At 34.6% G+C, this 18,980-nt stretch overlaps 1 protein-coding gene across 1 annotated transcript; it reads left to right on the top strand.

The window, feature by feature from the left end:
• The first annotated feature begins 451 nt into the window (after positions 1–451).
• RAD50 (RAD50 double strand break repair protein) lies at positions 452–18,573 on the top strand. Its single transcript, XM_088536866.1, is given in 26 exon segments — positions 452–640; positions 1,007–1,090; positions 1,330–1,481; positions 2,093–2,278; positions 2,445–2,649; positions 3,061–3,189; positions 3,710–3,875; positions 5,343–5,536; positions 5,696–5,902; positions 6,734–6,916; positions 7,205–7,362; positions 8,273–8,448; positions 8,910–9,156; positions 10,070–10,259; positions 10,841–10,967; positions 11,188–11,381; positions 11,696–11,806; positions 12,339–12,431; positions 12,514–12,583; positions 12,586–12,641; positions 13,404–13,531; positions 14,352–14,576; positions 16,021–16,106; positions 16,485–16,627; positions 17,910–18,043; positions 18,387–18,573. Coding segments are annotated over 26 exon segments (3,960 nt in total). The 5' UTR covers positions 452–511.
• Positions 18,574–18,980: the final 407 nt, after the last annotated feature.

Raw genomic sequence — 18,980 nt, 5'->3', positions numbered from 1 at the left:
CCACGACGCTGCAAGGGCAGCAGCAGAGCAGCCCCGGAGCAGATGTGCAGGTCCATGGATGTGCAGGTCTCCTGACAGAAACTTCCCGACTCCTCCAGGGATGGGAGCACTCTAAAAGCATGTGCATAGTGTTCGTTAAGTGTTGGTAGGTGTAAATAAATCTCATATATATATATATATATTTGCCATAAATATATCTATTTATCTCATAAATATATATTTGCCATTGTTTAAGTTCAGTGATAAATACAGTGGCAGGTCTGTTAGCTTGGAGCTAGTTGGCTTCTCAGTATAAAACAACTGTGTTTTGCCTTAGTATGTTCTGCAGCTGTAATTGAAGAAGCTTTGCTGTGCTTTTAAAGACATGCGTAATACTCTGTGCTTATTCATGTGTGTTGTCAGTTTTGGTGATTTGATACAATTTTGCTATCTTTTTCACTAAGCTTTATTTTGTAGGGTTGAGGGCATTTAAGTTTCTGGCTTCTTAAAAGAAGAAAAATATTCTGCAAAAATGTCAAAGATTGAGAAAATGAGTATCCTTGGAGTGAGGAGTTTTGGAGTGGAGGATAAAGACAAGCAAATTATTACTTTCTTCAGTCCCTTGACTATTTTGGTGGGACCAAATGGTGCAGGAAAAACGGTAAGGCTTATTAAATGTTGGCTTTATATTGTAAATAACTTTGGAAGCGCTCAAAATGCAAAGAGTAATCTCTAGAGAAAGGTGCTAAAACCATAAAAATCTTGCGGTTTATCATATGTATTACGATGCATTACATTATGAGACTTCAAATCTTTTTACAAAACACTGGTTGGTATCTTTTTTTAGGAATCTGATTCAGGTGCAGAATTGTTCTCAAAGTAGCTTGTTCTCATAATATTCAAAACTGAAGTGTCATTTTATTATTCTCTTATTTGCAAATATTTAGAGACTGTTACTGTGTTCTGTCTGTAGTCTGTCTTGTTTACTCTAAATTGTCATTATTAATATATACTTTTATTTCCTTAGACTATTATTGAATGCCTTAAATATATATGCACTGGAGATTTTCCTCCCGGAACGAAAGGAAACTCATTTGTTCATGACCCAAAGGTAAAAAGCTATAGTGATTAGTGTTTGTTTACCACCAAGTAAAATAATTAATTCAGGGCCGTTATGAAAATTGGGATGCACAAGTACTGACATTCCTTGGCATTATTTTTCTCGCAAAAGCAAGGAAGCAGGAGATAATAAAAGATTACAGCAGCATGCAGTACCAAATGCACATGTTGAGTTGGATGTCAAGAAGAATTTCCTTTATTCAGGCTTTTTTGTTGTTGTTTTTTCTAAAGGTTGCCAATGAAACAGATGTTAGAGCTCAGATTCGACTGCAGTTTCGAGATGTTAATGGTGAACTTGTGGCTGTCCAGCGATCCATGGTTTGTACCCAGAAAGGCAAGAAAACAGAATTTAAAACACTGGAAAGTGTCATTACTAGAACAAAGTAAGTTGCCATTTTTTTTTCCTTTGGCATGTGTATCAGTTGGTTTATCTTCTATATCTTTATGTATAAGGCAAGAAAACGTCATAATTGTTGAAAAGTTGCTGTTTATACTCGTAGGTTTAAGCTATGTAGTTTAATCACTTAATCTATTAGTTGACTCAGAATTCCTAGATTTGGAAGCTACTGTTTTAAAAATTACTTTTATCTATTGACCTAAGAATACTTGAAAAATTTTTTACTAACAGTATGGTTTGAAAACAGCGTTCTATGCAGTATGTAAGTTCTGATTTCTTCAGCACCATTTTAAGTTACAGGTCATTCTAAATCCATGTTTTATTTCTGCCTCTACTGTTTAAAAGAGGATGCACTTAACTCTATTCTGGATTAGTTTTGCTTCCTCTGAAAGTAGTAATTTTATGCTTAGTAATTAAAAATGGAGTAAAGGAAAAATCAGGAGAGATTAAAAACTCTTGCTTTCATAGAAATGATTTGTTGTTCAGGTTTAGGGTGAATGCATTAGAACAAGTTTATGCTCTTGAAATATGAAGTTCGTTTTTTAAATCAAATGGCTGTTAACTTCAGTGTGCATTTTCTTGACCTATGTTAAACAGGCACGGCGAGAAGGTCAGTCTTAGCTCCAAGTGTGCAGAAATTGATCGAGAGATGATCAGTGCCCTTGGTGTCTCCAAGTCCGTCATTAACAACGTCATTTTCTGTCACCAAGAAGAATCCAACTGGCCCTTAAGTGAAGGGAAGGCTCTGAAACAAAAATTTGATGAGATCTTTTCAGCAACAAGGTTTTTCTCTCTTTACTGTAACTAAATAAGAAAAAAATCTTCTTTAGTAGCAAAGATGTTCATGAAAATATCTAGAGCATTATTTTGTTTGTTAGTATTGCTATACTGCCAGTAAGATTTGAAAATTGGTTGTATGCATGTGTTTTTTATTTTTTTCTTTTTTAAGGTATATTAAAGCACTCGAAACTCTCCGTCAGGTTCGACTGAAGCAAAGCATGAAAGTAAAAGAGTGTCAAACAGAATTGAAATATCTAAAGCAGAATAAAGAAAAAGCACGTGAAATCCAGGATCAGCTTAGCAATAGGGAAGCTCAGCTGGCTGCTTCTAAGGAGAATGTAAAAGCAATTGAAAGTCAACTTGATCCACTAACGGTAATTTACATGATCATTATGTTAAAATTCCAATATGTAGCAGTACATAAGAACACACACACACAAACACACAAAAAGCTGGATGAATTTCTTGGTTAAAATCTGTAACTTTTACGTTGTATTATCTAGTGCACTGCTCTGAATTAACTATACCTAGACAATCCTCACAGCTGTAGTCTAATCTGTAGATAATCATTGTGTTTAAGAACATAATTTGTGAATTCTCATAGCACCATCGTTTCTTTGTATTTTAATCTCAAATTTCCCTTTCTTAAACTTAGCTGACTTTTTTTTCTTTGTCCAAAATTGTTCATAAAGCTGAAGGTTGTCCTTTTGTAGTATTGTACAGAAAAATTATGGGATTCATAAACTGGTGAGATCTACTACTTCTACTTACTCTTTCCTTTGCAGAGTTCTCTGGCAGCAATTGAACAGAATCTCATGAAGGTGATCAGACTAGACAATGACATAAAAGCCCTGGAGAGCAGGAAGAAGCAGATGGAAAAAGATAATCAAGATCTGCAACAGAAAATGGAAAAGGTTGCTGCTTAAATTTCATGATGCCATCCTTTCCTCTTTTAAAAGAAAAAAAAAGAAGTCCTTCTTTTACCATCCAGAAACTAAGTATATATATTTTATGTATCCGATGTTGGTGAAGAGCTTGGTAATGTCGATTACATCTTTATGGAATCATATTTGTGTGTGTGTGTGTGTGTGTGTGTGTATGCTTTTACTGACCTGTGCACTGTGCCTTATGACTCCTTGGAGGGTTTTTTGTTTTGTTTTCTCCTAGAATAACAGTTGTTACTATTTTGTTTTGCTTGTGCTAAAGCATTTTAAACTGTTTTGACAACTAGAAAAATACTTCTTTAGGATAGTGGTAGAAATTTTGATTAATTTGTTTCAGCATAAGAAAAATAGTACTTTCTGCTTAGGCAATTGTGTTCAAAGTGTGTTTATTTTTTCTTGATATGTGACTCTTGGAGGAAAAAAATAATTAAAATGGCTTATGAATTTCATTTAAAAGCTAACTTTATTATTTGCTTTATTTGTTGTACAGATTTTTCAAGGAACAGATGAACAACTTCGGGATAGATATCAGAACCACCAGAGGACGGTGAAGGAGAAGGAGAAGAGATTATTAGATTGTAAACGAGAACTAGACAGAGCCTCTAAAGAGTGCCAAAGATTTAACAGTGAGAAGTCGGAATTACTTATTGAAAGAGGTATTTCAGACTTGATTTATAACTTATTTTTAATGTAATTAAGATGGAAATAGAGGTATGAGTTGGAAATAGAAATACTGTCCAGAATTGATGTGACTTGAACTGGTCAGCAACCTTGAAGTATATATTGGTTTGTCGCTGCACAAGAATGGTGTGGGAATTGCACAGGTAATCGAATCTTACAGATCTTCATGTCTAATTTCTAATGTGCGCGTCCTGTTTTGAGCCATAATTCCAGCATATAAGACATCTGCTCTTAAATGGACTATTCTTTATAGAAATTTTCAAAATGGAGGAGTCTGGTGACCTAGAACAATGTTGATCTAGCACTTCACAACACAATTCTTCACACTGAGTCTGTTCTTTCTCTAAGTTATGGAGGTGTCTGGTAGCTAGACAGGGTGTGTTCATAGGAGTACATTTTAGCCAAGATGTTCATGCAAGTGTGAGTGCCCATCCAGCCCAGTCTCTTAGCCTGGGGACCAGTCGGAAGGCTTTAGGATAATGTTCTTCCACATGTTGCACGTCCTATTTTAGATGGACTGTTGATGGTGCGCTGTGATAGAGGACCCATTGAAAAATGCCTAATTTAATTAAGCAGTAATAGTAATCAAATGGAGTGGTAATTATATGGGAAGTTCTAGGAAGTAATGGCGTTTGGGCGTTTATAAAATATGAAAGAATTGTTTAGAAGCAGCACAACTGTTATTTAATAAAAATTCAGCTTCAGCACTGGAACAAAGAACCTCTTGGTGTCTATGCTGGCCTAACTTTTCACTTCTGTTACTTAATAAACCTGTATAATGCAACACAAATGTGCCACAGTTCTCATACTGTTATCACATAGAAAACAAATCAGGCCTGCTACAGCCAAAGAAACACCTGAATGTTAGGAGCAACCCAAGAGATTGTTTTTTTTTTCATACCAAAATAGTTTTTTTGCTTTACTTTAAACTCTGTGTAGATTTAAGAAAAATATGTTAGATTGACAGTTGGCTATATAATATTACATATGTTGAATTATTTGCAATATTGCATTTATGACCGTGGACTTAAGAATCCTACATAAAAACTTAATGAGAATAGTTCATATGTTGATGGGCGGTTACTGCACTTTGTCTTAATATCGCATCATTTGGGAAATTAATTAAAGACAAAGCATTTTTTTCTTGAAGCTTATGTGAATCTGTGCAAAATACAGGCTAACATTTCTGTGTAGGGTTTCTTGGCAAGGCAGTAATGGCCATAATCCTGTTTTGAAATTTAGTAGAACAGGTTCTCCTGTGTGCCATTCAAATGAAGGTCTTACAGTAAGACTGGGTTTAAAAAGGGAAATAAATCTCTGCTAGCTTTTTGAATTCTTTATAAATACTTCAATTTAGAAGGAAGGAAGTATTGCTGTAATTGCTATTGGCTTTGATTCATGCATGTTTTGTGCGTTTGTGACACACTTTCTTTTCTGTGAAGGTCGCCTTCAGCTGCAAGCAGATCGTCACCAAGAACACCTCACAATGAGGGATTCGTTAATTCAGTCTTTGGCAGCACAGCTGGATTTAGATGGTTTTGAGCGAGCACCTTTTAATGAAGGACAGATTACCACTTTTCATAGGCTGTTGAAGGAGAGACAGGAAAGAGACATAGAAGCTGCAAATCAATTAATGGTAAGGTCAAGTTCTAATAATATGAATATGCCAATGTCTCGCATTAGTGGTGAATGTTTGTGAACTAGTGTGAAGGAATATTTCAAAATGTGCGTTTCTTCTTAAAAATGTAATTATAGTTGATAATAAAATGAACACATTGTTTTTGACTTCTTCCAGAGAGCCTTTGCACAGAAAGAAGCAATGAAACAAAAGCTGATAGATGAAATAAGAGATAAGAAGACGGGATTAGAAAGAACCATTGACCTGAAATCAGATATTCAAAATAAGAAACAGGTTGAATTGAAGAATGTAAAATATGAATTGCAGCAGTTGGAGGGGTCTCCAGACAGAATTCTGGAGTTGGACCAGGAGCTTGTCAAGGCGGTAAGTTAACGTAGCTGAAAAATTTAAGTAAGATGAGAAGTAAAATCTTCATCTTATCGGAAAAAGGATGATATTTATCCCAAGAGGGATTTCAAGTTTCAGCTGCATTTTTTCTCTTTTAATGCCTTCCCTATGTCTTTCTTTTTAGATGTCTGGCCCTTTGGGGAAAAGCCTATTTGCTACTTTTTGTGCAGTGCATGCACAGAATGCAGTATTTCTGCTTGGACACTTACTGATAGTATAATAAGCATGGCTGCTTTTCACGCCAAATGATTGGTCAGTCTTAAAGTACCAGGCCAGAAAAATATATTCCTTGAAATGCCATTCTAGCTCTGTTTTGCAGATAGCTTGTCTGTGGACTGGACTAAGTGGTGATAAGCGTTTTATCCTATAAAGTATTAAAAGGTTATGAGCATTTTATTTTCCTGATGAAGAGCTGATTATACTTTTATCTCACAAATAAATGTAAATACTTATCTACAAGAATTCATTGCTTGGGAGTTTTTCTTTTAGCCTTCTCACTAGGGTAATTCCAATGTGTAATGTTTAGTACGTGCTAACATACAGAGAATCAAATTAAGTATGAGTGAGCTTCTTGAAGCTAAATCATGTAGTTATGACCCATGTTAAAAGGATCAACAGGTTGGACTAGTGATACATTTTGGAATTCTGCATCTGGTATCTATGTTACTCGTCAGCATCACAGTGTTTGCCCTTTTATATGTATCCTACATCAGTTGTTGATGCTTCTGGACAGTTTAAAATCTTTCTTTTATCTTCTGTAGGTAGAACGCTATAATTATCTAAGATATTTTTTATTCATTTGTTTAGGAACGTGATCTGGAGAAGGCTGAGAAGAACAGTAATGTAGAAGCACTCGAGCAGGAAGTCAGAAGTCTGCAAAGTGAAAAAACAAACCTGGACAGAGCCCTTCGGAAGCTGGATCAGGAGATGGAACAGTTAAACCTACACACAACAACAATAACCCAAATGGAGATGCTGAAGAAAGACAAAGTAACTTATTGTCTCATAAGAAAGACACATGAAATTAAAACAGTCACTTTTTATGGTGTTTTTTTGTTTTATTTTTAACAAATGGTATATAGTATATGCTATTTATATCATGTATGTACTATATATATAGAGTGTATGTGTGTATATACATATACATATACACACACACACACACATAGTATATAAAGCTTCTATCTGTCTTTATTTCACTCCTTGCATTCAAGGAGTTAATGGCTTTTATAAGCTTCTGTATATGAATACCTTCATTTAAAATTCTTTGTTTCCCAGGCAGAGAAAGAGGAACAAATTAGAAAAGTAAAACTAAGACATTCTGAGGAGTTGACATTACTGCTGGGATACTTCCCAAATAAAAAACAACTTGAAGATTGGCTTCATGACAAAAACAAAGAGATTAATCAGACAAGGGATAAAATTGCCAAACTGAAGTAGGTATTAAAATAATTTGTGATGTCTTCAGAAGTTTTTAAAGCAATGATTAATTTCAGTATTAGAATATTAGAATGTTTAATATGCTTCCATTAATACTTTATTTCATTCTTTCTTATTTAGGTATCTGCAAAGTGTATTTATGTATAGATAATGTATTTTTGTGCCATTTATTAAATCACTTAACAGAATATCAAAGGCAGTCCTAAAAGTAGTTAGCAAAATATTATTCTCAGACATTTTTATATCTTTATACTAATCCTAACTAAATTTTCTTTGAGAGGAAAAGATGCTGGCCTTTCTTACAAGTCATAGAATGGTTAGTGAAAGTGTCATGAGTCCATGTGTGATTAGATGCCCCTGGTTTCATTTGGTGATATATAAACCAGTTTGTCAGAAAGAGCAAGTGATGCGTATCCAGCTTCTGCAAAATCAAAAAACCCTGCATATGTCAAAGGTGCAACTCTGTTTTTTTCATGTAGGTCTGATACAAACTTTGGAGTCTAAAAATACTGAGTATTTCAGAAGTGAGGAACACAGTGGAATGATGCTAATGCCCTGTGTCCAGGTAGCTCAGTGGCAGCTCATATATGCTGTGGTAAACAGAGTGAGGAATCAAAAATTTAGACTGTATCATTCTAGAAAGCCTTTCATATGGGCCTGGTTTTATAAATGAGTTTACTTAAGCATCTAGAAAAGAATAATATGTGAGATCAAAGGGAAAGTAAAAGGTAGCAGCTTATGCAATATTTAAATGAATTGAAAGCTTATCCTGTAAATTTCCTGAATTTTTTTTTAAAGAGAAGCTGGTGGCTAGCACATTCTGGGTTTTTGTTTGTACTTACCTTACATATTTTGAAATAATTTCTGGTTTTCTGTGGGATAAGAGTTTATGCATTGATGTTTTAGCAAGGAATTGGCTTCAGCAGAACAACATAAAAATCATATCAGCGTTGAACTAAGAAAAAAGGAAGAACAGTTGTCAAATTATGAAGCAAAACTTTTTGATGTTTGTGGAAGCCAAGATTTTGACAGTGATCTGAACAAACTTCAAGAAGAAATTGAAAAGAATTCAAAACAACGAGGTAAATTTAACAATCTCCCTTCCTTTCTTTTTCACTAGAGCTTGTTTTAAATAATTTGTGTACAGGTATAAAGATATATATTGTTGCTTGTGAGCTTTTATAGTATAGCGTAATCAACATAGAAACTGACTTAAGTAATGTTATTAGCTAATATTTGTGATGATACTTGCATTTATCTTTACTACTACAGTAGTTTATTTTTAATCAGGATCAGTTTTCCTTAATGCTTTTAGGTAACTATCTGTAAATAAAGTGTCTAGTTTGTTCTGGCTTATATGTAATTCATGATCTGTGCAAAATTAATGAAATGTTTGCATGCTTAGCTGTGCCAGGTGTCTTCAGGGCTGTTTGTTTTCAGTCTTACTGACTTTGCAGGTTATTTTGTCTTATATATGATAATACATTTCTATTTTTATGCACTGTTAGTTAACTTTTTTTTTTTTTGATTCTTTGTAAACCAGCTGTACTTGCTGGAGCCACAGCAGTTTATTCCCAGTTCATTACACAACTGACAGAAGAGACAGAAGAGAACAAGTCATGTTGTCCAGTTTGCAAAAGGGCCTTTGAAAAGGAGGCAGAACTGCAAGATGTAATTAGTGATCTGCAGTCTAAGCTGCGTCTTGTTCCAGACAAGCTGAAGTCAACGGAGTCTGAGCTTAAAAAAAGAGAGAAGAAACGAGATGAAATGATAGGACTTAAACCAGTTAGGTAAAGTCCTGACCAAACCATTTTCTTGCACGGTGTTCTTCTATTTTCTTTCAAATCGTTTTCTGCTTACTAAGAACTATGCTGAAATCTAGGAAAAAATATTTTACCACTAGATAATTCATTCAGAAAGGTAATCCTTGAGACTAATATTTTGTGAGTATTTTTTCTTTGCTCATGTAGAGCACTCTGTATTTTCAGTATTTCTGGTCCTTTTGGGCATCTCATGAAGGTGAGGCACAAAAAGTGATTGTACAGTTTTTCTGCTGATAGTTTATACAAGAACAATTTCATCCTTGTTTTTCTTTTCATTGTAGTTAAAAATAGGTTGTTTTTGTTGTTACTGAAGTGTTTTCATACCACGTCACTTGAATATGTTTCTTAGAAGTGCTACAATGGAAGCTTTATTGACAGAGTAGTTCCAGGATCTATGCTAAACACTTCAGTGTAATTCTGGTCTGTAAATGCTTTAACAATCTTCTGCTGTTGCTGAAAATTTTACTTGAATTGTGATGTTCTAGAAAGGGATCTCCGGATTGTTTTGAGAGAATTTGGTTTGGCTAATGTTACTTGGGACTTCCGCTGCAAGAGAGAAAATAAAAATTAAAGGCTACACCTTTCTTTCACAAGAGGGCAGCCTTGTATAGTAGATTTTCCAGCCCTGCCCTAAGCATTTGCTATACTTCATAAACCCTTCCAGATTTCAACTTCTGTCATTCCTCCAATGTGAGGGATATGTTATCCTAGTTGGAGGAATAAGATAAGCTCAAACATGAACAAGGCTAAGGGGATACAACTTTTGTCCAAATCTAGTCTTCCACTGTTAAATCGTATCACAGATTTTGTGATATTGAATGTTTTTAGCTGCTTTCTTTGACAAGAAAGATTTATGGATTTGTACCTTATGTATTTTAAGGCAAACTATAACTGAACTCCAGGAAACCGAAATACCAGGCTTGAGGAACAAGCTACAGAGTGTCAACAGGGATTTTACACGCTTAAAAATTGAGATAGAAGAACAGGAAACAGTCTTACATGCAGTTCTGTCTGAGGAAGACAGTGCCAAGGCATGTTTACAGGACATCACACTTATGGAAAGGTACCAGGTATGTTTTGGTAATTTCTTTCAATATATACAATGATAGTCGTTTGCTGCTGTCTAAATATGTAGTTTCCAATAATATCACAAAACTTCGAAGTCAGGAGTTTTCAAAGCTGGTAAAAAAAAAACAACTAACACAGATGATCTTATTAATAATAAAATGTGAAGTTTCATGTGATGATTTCTGCTTTTGAGGATCACAATGTGTCTCGAGTTCTGACTCAATTCTGTACTGTAGTAACCAGAAACACGGGTTACCTTACGCAGAAGTTAGTTACCAAACTCACTTGTAGGAAAGTAAGTGCAGTGCCTTGTTTCTCAGTTTGCATGGTCGAGCCTCTTGTTCTTCTGTTTCAAGTACATTCTCTGCATGTACCCTATTGTGCTTTAAGCCTTGTCACCTGTGTTCCATTGCTCTGGGCCATCCAAATGACAAGACATCACCCAGCGGAGGAGATAAATTTGGAAGGCTCTTGATTCATGTGTGCCTCGAGCTCCAAGCTTCCTTCCCTTTGCCAAAGCTATTAATAAATAAGTTGTTAAACACTTATATAATAAAAATAGCACTTTTCTTCTTATTTTCAGACCGATATTAAGGATCTTGAAAGAAAAATTGCTCAGCAGGCTGCTAAGCTACTAGGAGTTGATTTAAGTAGAACTGTTCTACAAGTAAGCCAAGAAAAACAAGAAAAAAAACACTTGTGGGATACAGGTAGGCCATACAAAACTGGTAATGTATTTCGTTTGTAGATGGAAAAATGTTCAAAGATTGCAGTCATAACAATTTCAACTTTTTAGTTTACTTACTAGACGTTTTAAGAAAACTGTATTGTGGGTTTTGATTATAATAGTTTAATTTACAGTTACATTTTCATAAGACAGTTTCACTAATAATAGAATGACTTTCATTGTGGGTTTCTTTTCATGTGCAGTTACTGGTAAAATTGAGCTAAATCAAAAACTTAAGCAAGACCAGCAAAATCAGATCCAACAGCTGAAGAGCACAGTTAACGAACTGAAAGCAGAGAAACTTCAGATTTCCAGCAGTATGCAGCGTCGGCGGCAGCTGGAGGAGCAAACAGTGGATTTAACAACTGAGGTTCAGTCCTTACATAGAGAGATCAAGGTAGAGAATGCTTTTAATTATTAACCTTTGGCTTTGTTGTGCAGGTACGAAAATAACTTGTTGCATTTAACTTGTTTTATTTTCCTGTAATCTGAAATTAAGATATATTTTAAAATATTTGTCCTGGTTTGCGTGTCTTTAGAAACTTCCAGCAGTGTATTAATATGGTTCTTATGTCTTGTTTTTAACCCTGAAGGATAGAGGGGAAAAAAAAAAAAAAAGCCCGCCTTTGTAAAACTTTAAAATTTGTTGATCTTAAACATAGCAAGAAAATAAAAAAAGACTTTTTTTTTTTTCCCCCAACTGCTTTTCAGGAAGCAAAAGAACAGGTTTTTCCTTTGAATGCAACTCTAGAAAAACTGCAGCAGGAAAAGGAGGACCTAATTAATAAAAAGAATGCGAGCAATAAGGAAGAACAAGAAAAGGTTAGTTTGCTTTTGACACAGTTGGGAGATATGGTTAGATACTGTTTTTCAGATATGGAAGGAAGGCCATGGTGATGAGTTGGCCTTTTGGGAAATAACAGTGACTTTAGATAATGCTTTCTATTTCTAGAACTTCTAGAGAATAAAGGAAATGTAACTAAGTCAGGAACAAGCTCAACTGTAATACTCTTTTGGCAGTTTTGTCAAGGGGCTTCAAGGGACACTTGGCAATATTTAATGAGTTGTGACATTAAAAAGTGAGGATGAGCAGAACCTGTTCTTGCCAACAGGCAAAACTCACTCTCAGGTGAAGTGGCCTTCTTGTGTAAGCGTGGATGAGTGATTTGCCATTTGTTTAGCTAAACATTCTCACGATAGTCTCAAAACTAAATGTTTTCATTAATACATCGAAGGGTGTTATAATAAGGACTTTTACTTTGAAAGTATTTTAATATAACACTTCATCTTTGATATGATGAATGTCAGTTCTTGGATAGAAGACTGTATTTTACTAGAAATCTTTTCTCTGCAGATAAATGATATAAAAGAGAAAGTTAAAAGTATAAACAACTACATGAAAGAAATCGACAACTATATTCGACATGGAAAAGACGACTATAAAAAGGTAATTTAAAAAATATAAAAGTCAAAAAGTGAGTTTAATGTCAACTTTTTTATGTTGAACTAGTATGCTTTTCTTTCCTTAGCAAAAGGAATCTGAACTCGAGGAAGTAAATTCTCAGTTAGCTGCCTGTGAGAAACAGAAGGAAAAGATAAGTAAGAGATGGAAATGATTCGACAAGATATTGATACCACAAAAGGTAGATGCATTATCGTATAGTAAAATATGTATAGTTACATAGTTGAAATAATTCCTGGTGTTGACTCAAGTCTGCATAGGTTTGCACTGAGTATAAGATTTTCTAGTTGTTGATTTCTAGTTAATCAGTTGGAGTAGCTGCTTTACATGCAGTAGACTTGAAAACATCCTGAAATTTAGATATGCAAAAATAGATGCATTTTTGAAGATTTTTATCTTTGATTTTCATCTTGTGGTATTTCTATTGTGATAATGGCCAATTTTTCTAAAACTGGCTTTGTTTGGAGAATGCCTGCCTTCTTCTGAAAGAGGACTGCTGTGCGGTGTATATGATACATGATAGCAAGTATCAGAAATTGCTGGCCACTTCAGATTTTGTCAAGTACTTTAAATTCTTGGTTTCTCAAATACTGTACATTTTTACAGGAAATGTGAGGTTCCCCTTTTTATCCTGTCACTTACTGTAGAGTTGAGATGGGGGACTTCTGTTAAATTTTATCTCAAATAACTTTCTCAATTTGAAGCACTGATTAAAATTTCACATACAGATGACCCGTGACAAACAATTTTGTAAATGTTGTACCCTATTTCTAGCTCAAAATAAGTTCCTAAAATACGTGTGACAGTCTCAGTGTTACCAATTATATTATGCTTGTAGTAAGTTTTAGGGTTGTGTAGAATTCATACTTCATCATTGAAAGTCTGTATTATACTGAAACACGGGATTAGTAAAACTTAGTAGCCCATTAAACAACTTCTTGCTTTTTGTGGAGTTAGATACAAGAGAGATGGCTAGAGGATAATCTTACTTTGAGGAAAAGAAATGAAGAACTAAAAGAAGTTGAAGATGAAATAAAACGACTTACAAAAGAGAAGGGAGAAATGAAAGTCCTGCAGATGAAAAAGTAAGCACATCACAAGATCTTCAAAGCAAAACATCGTATTTTCCACGCACATTCAGTAAATATGTGAATGTAATATTCATTATGTATTATGTGTGTTTCCTGGCCCACCTTTCTTCCATTCATGTAGACCACTTCCTCCTTCGGATTCTTGTTTGTGTAGTATCCCTATGACAACAGCAAAAGTATGACTTAGTGAAATTATATAGCACTTCTAGCCGAAAGTATGCATATGTGCGCATACCTGTTCCGTTTTAACCCTTTCGTTTTAGTGACTTCCACTTAGACTCCCATGTAAATAATTACTCCCTTCTCTGGATAAGAATATTTTGGTTTTTGTTTCCAGTCTCTTTATTTGGTTCTCACAAGCAAATTTTCTATTCAGTAGTTAATATTAATTTCTTGATGACAAACACTTTTGAACAGGAATTAGCTCTCTACTGATTCTTATATGGCAATTATTTATTTAGCTTTCTACTATTGACCCCATTATTCATCTTACTGTTGCTCAGCATCCTAAATAATTTGATTCCTGCTATCAAACGGTTTTATGTATTTTTACCTGTATCACTTTGGTCTTTAAGCTTAATAACTTGCTTGTCCTAGTTAGAACAGGATTTTGAATATATTTTTAACAGATTCTAAAACAATTTTCTTCTAAATATGTTTTAATTCTAAGGATGATAATACTATAACTTTAGCTGTTACAAACTTAATAAGTACCAAAAGCTACTGTCTAGCATAAACTCAAAATTAAAACCGTAACTAAAGAATTATGAAATAGTGAATACAAAAGGTTTGTACATCACATCTGATTTCACAGTGAACAGAAACGTTTAGAGGAGAAAATAGAAGATCTAAAGAGAAACCATCATGTTGCACTTGGCCGGCAGCGTGGATTTGAGGAAGAGATTGTTCGTTTTAAAAAGGAGCTTCGAGAATCACAATTCAAAGATGCAGAGGAAAAATATAGGGAAATGATGATTGTTATGAGAACAACAGAGCTGGTGAACAAAGATCTGGACATTTATTATAAGGCTCTTGACAAGTAAGTACTGTCATATGAAGGCATTTCCTTTGATGTTTTAGGTTGAATTCCTGTTGACGTATTTGGTACAAAAGCAGCTTTCAATTTCCAGCTTTCTAGGAGAAATTAGAAACAATAAATTAATATAATTCCTTGAGATGTGTAATTATTTCTTTTCATATAATCCTTTAACTATTAAGACAACATAGCCAAGCACAACTCTTTATATACATAAAATTGTATTACATACAATAAATACATTGATAGTTAGACTTTAATATAGTCGTAGATTTATTAGTGTTTAATAAATATTAAATTTAATAATGAAGTTTTATGTTTGATTGTAATCCAGAATTTGTACTATGAAGACTCATATTGTTAAGAGCACGTATGATTATTTGCTTCACAGCTCTAAATGGAACCGCACTCCAAGAATTTCCCTTTTAGACTTCAGAATCTTTTTGTATGGTATCAAATCATCTATTGTTTCTATTTAAGGCAAAGCAGGAAATTAGTCGTGTAATTTCAAGAAAAATAGATAAGCATCATTTATTGGTAATCATCTTAAAAAATCAGTGAGACGAAATGTTACTTCTAATAGCTGGAGATTGAAAGCTGGGTATGTAGGTTGAGAAAACCAACATTTTGTATGTTCTCTGCAATCGGTTGATCTTATTGATTTAATTTTTGAAGATTGGTGATAAATTGATGGGTGAGGCATTCTTGTGCTTAATTGAGTTAAATTGAAAATTCTTTTTTATTTTTTTGCCCCAGAAAAGGTGGAAAGAATCCTTATAAGAAGGAAGGTGGGAAAAGTGTATGTGAAAAGTCCCTTGCAGACATGTATTGAACTTTTTTGAAATTTTTTGAATTTTTCAAAATTTTGACATTTTAAGTCAAGTATTTTGTTTTTTTTATATCAGAGTGATTTTCTTTAAAAGCGAAGTTAGAGTATAGCATTGCTTACTTTCTTGTATGATTTTATATAAAATATCTATTGATACTTCTGTATTTCTATATTAAACACTAAAGACATGTATGATTGATATATTAAGTAGGGAGACAAAAGAATATTAATAACAGCCTACGTTATTGCTAAAGAGAAGGGTGGCTTCAGTCATAAAGTCACTTTGGGTAAATACAAGTAATTTTTTTTGGTAGAGAATTCTGTGCTCTGAGGAAACTTTATGGACTTTCCTTTGCTTTTGAAACCTGGTTATCTGCACTGCAGAGTGCAGGACTGTGGTCCTGACAATAGGAGTACTTATGTAATACAGTCTCTTTCAGTAATACAGTGTCTTTATACACTTTTATAGTCAAAATAATAAACTGCTGTTTGTTATATTTTTAGTAAAAATATTTAGAAAATGAGAACTATTTAGAAAATGTGAACTGTTGCCTTCCTTCATGTTTCCTGGCTGCATCTATAACAGTTTTTTTCTTTTTTCTTTTTTTTTTTCCCTAGAGCAATAATGACATTTCATAGCATGAAAATGGAAGAAATCAACAAAATAATTCGTGATCTTTGGCGAAACACCTACAGAGGGCAAGGTACATAATTTGGTTTAGTTTTTCTCATACATATTGATTTAATATTGAACAGTGCATACGGAAAATCATTTGCTCAAAATACTGAAAAGCTGGGTTCTAATAATACATGGTTGCATTCTAAAGGTTATGCCTGTTGGTCACAATTATAATCACCTTTTTATTATGTATTATATAGTTATGTGATAAATTTTCTGAAGTTAAACTTGCCTTGAGATAGAAGAACTGCACCAGTTCATTTTATCCATTTTTGGAAATTTCCAAGGTGTATCTATCAGTAGGAATTCTGAATAGAATTTTTGTAGTTATCTGTGTGTTTTAACTCCCAAGTCTGTAAGCATTTTTTTTTTATAATGGAATAATTTTTCCTCACATTTTCAGATATCGAGTATATAGAAATTCGTTCTGATGCAGACGAGAGTGTTTCAGCATCTGATAAAAGAAGAAGCTACAACTACAGAGTGGTAATGATAAAAGGAGACACAGCGCTGGATATGCGAGGAAGATGCAGTGCTGGGCAGAAGGTATCTGGCATTTTACTCCTGAACTCCAACTCTAAGTTATAATCCCACACATCTTTTATTGCATCTGGATTTTGCAGGCAGTGTATGCAATATTCAGAGATTCATCACAGATGGCCACATCTCTCTCGCATGTTGAGGCTTGAGAGATGCTCTTTTGATCTGCCTGTTACATTGTGGCCCAGCATCTAAACTGATCAAGGGCAAGAGGAAGTAACTCCCCAGCAGCCAGTCCAGCTGCCTCTGGATCAGCCACGTGTCTTATGCCCTTAGGCAGCCAAGGCTTCCTGTGGAGTTACAGCAGGAATCTGCTCCTCAAATGGAGCATGACCAGCTGATCCTGGGAGTAATAAAAGAAAAACGCAATTAAAGAACAGAGCAAAATGGTGCACAGCCTTTCTAAGTGTGTACAGCAATAGAATTGTTAAAAGTCATTCCATGAAAAGATGCATAGTGTGCTGGTACTTGAACTGAGTATGAGAAATGCTGTCAAATTCATTCCTACCTGAATGTGCCTGTGTACTTATTTTGAAAATTCCATGCTCATTATGGGGGAAACTCCCAACTTCTTACACTTTTTGCTTACGCTGTTTTGTATCTTCCTTTATAGCAGTCTATGGTGTTACGTTAGAGTCCTGTCTAAGTGAGAATGAAACTTATTCACAGTTTCTTAGCTTATGTTCTGAGAATTCTCTTTGATCATGATCTGTGATAGCAGCAGTCATAATCATTGGAAAGTATTCTTTGGTAGCTTGTACTCCTAAAGTTTCCATCAGTGTTTTGCAATTTTCACTAATTCATGAGGTCAAATAGGATTAGGTGGGTTAGTATAGAAGTTATACGTAAGATAGTAAATCCTGCTGACTTTCAGCTTTAGTAAACAGTCAGGTGTTAAGTAATCTGAACCAAGCAGTGCAAATACAACTTTCCACCATGTCTGCTGCAATAGGATGAGGCTTGAAAAAAGTACAGTGGTGATGCAGGTGACAATGCAGCAATCGTGCTTATTTCCGGTATTTCCTGAGTGTTGAGAATTTCGCTTTGATGTTTTTTTCCAACAATATTTTGCAGAGCGGGTCTTCCATTTCAAACATGAAATTTTAATACATTTTTTTTTTCAGCTGCAAGGCAGTCAGTTACTGGCATTTTGCAAATTATCAATGAACTGCCTTGTAAGCTTTACTCAAGTAGCATAGTTTGTAATGGAATTAGAAATAGCATGTTACACATTGCTGCTCTCTAAACCTTGGAAAAGTAAGATTTTTCTTATTTTTTTTTCCCACAGGTGCTTGCTTCTCTTATTATTCGTCTTGCTCTAGCAGAAACATTCTGTCTCAACTGTGGCATCCTGGCACTAGATGAGCCAACTACCAACCTCGACCGAGAAAACATAGAGTCTCTTGCCCATGCCTTGGTGGAGTAAGTGATCTCTTCTTGTGAAGCTTAATGATAGGGTTTTGGGAATGTTACTAATTATCAGCAGAAGTGAAGTTTATTTTAAGCTTACGTATGTCTTTACTGTTATAGATGCAAAGCAGTAGCTTTAGATTCCCTCTTCTTTTTCTGGAACAATGTCTTATTTTTTGTTTTTATAAAGATAAAAAGAGATACTAATCTGCATTAGATTGCTTGATAGTTGCATGACTTTTGTGTCAATAGTTAACTATTAACAGTTAGCTGCTTTTGCACTAGGTGTTTGTAAGTTCTGTAAATCTCAAGTGTGATCTGAGTAAAGCTGTATTAACCAACATCTCTCTGGTAGGATAATAAAGAGCCGATCGCAGCAGCGCAACTTTCAGCTTCTGGTGATAACTCACGATGAAGATTTTGTTGAACTTCTGGGCCGATCTGAATATGTGGAAACATTCTACAGGATAAAGAAGAACATTGACCAGTGCTCTGAAATTATGAAGTGCAGCATCAACTCCTTAGGTTCATATGTTCATTAGTTTCTAGTAATTAGTACAAACTAGTGTAATTGTATTACTTAACAAAGCTGAAATGAAAGCCTTTGGAAATACCTGTACTATTGTGTGCTATTATGGGGATTTGTAAGAATTTTAGCTAGAGTCTGACTGTGTTAACTTTTAAATTTTCTATCTTTGCACGTATTTCTGTGCATCAGTTTAAAAATTGCTGTACTTTGGCAGAAGGTAAATTAATACCCAGCAGTTAACTTTTAGATGTAGTTTGTTCTTTAAAGTGAAAATAAAGTTATGATTTACTTCACCAGCCTGACCTCAGAAAAAGATCCTTTGGAAGCAGGATCAGAGGGCTTGCCCTCCAGCCCTTGGCTGGGGCACATTCAGCATTGGTTTGCATCTGTATAAGTGAGGATGTGACTGTGGCTCTCCCT

Source organism: Tinamus guttatus, unplaced genomic scaffold, assembly GCF_059628265.1.
Source record: "Tinamus guttatus ecotype Peru unplaced genomic scaffold, ASM5962826v1 Tinamus_guttatus_pri_ptg000710l, whole genome shotgun sequence".
NCBI lineage: Eukaryota > Metazoa > Chordata > Aves > Tinamiformes > Tinamidae > Tinamus > Tinamus guttatus.
The sequence above is the reverse complement of the archived record's forward strand: the minus strand, read 5'-3'. Positions and strand labels throughout refer to the sequence as shown.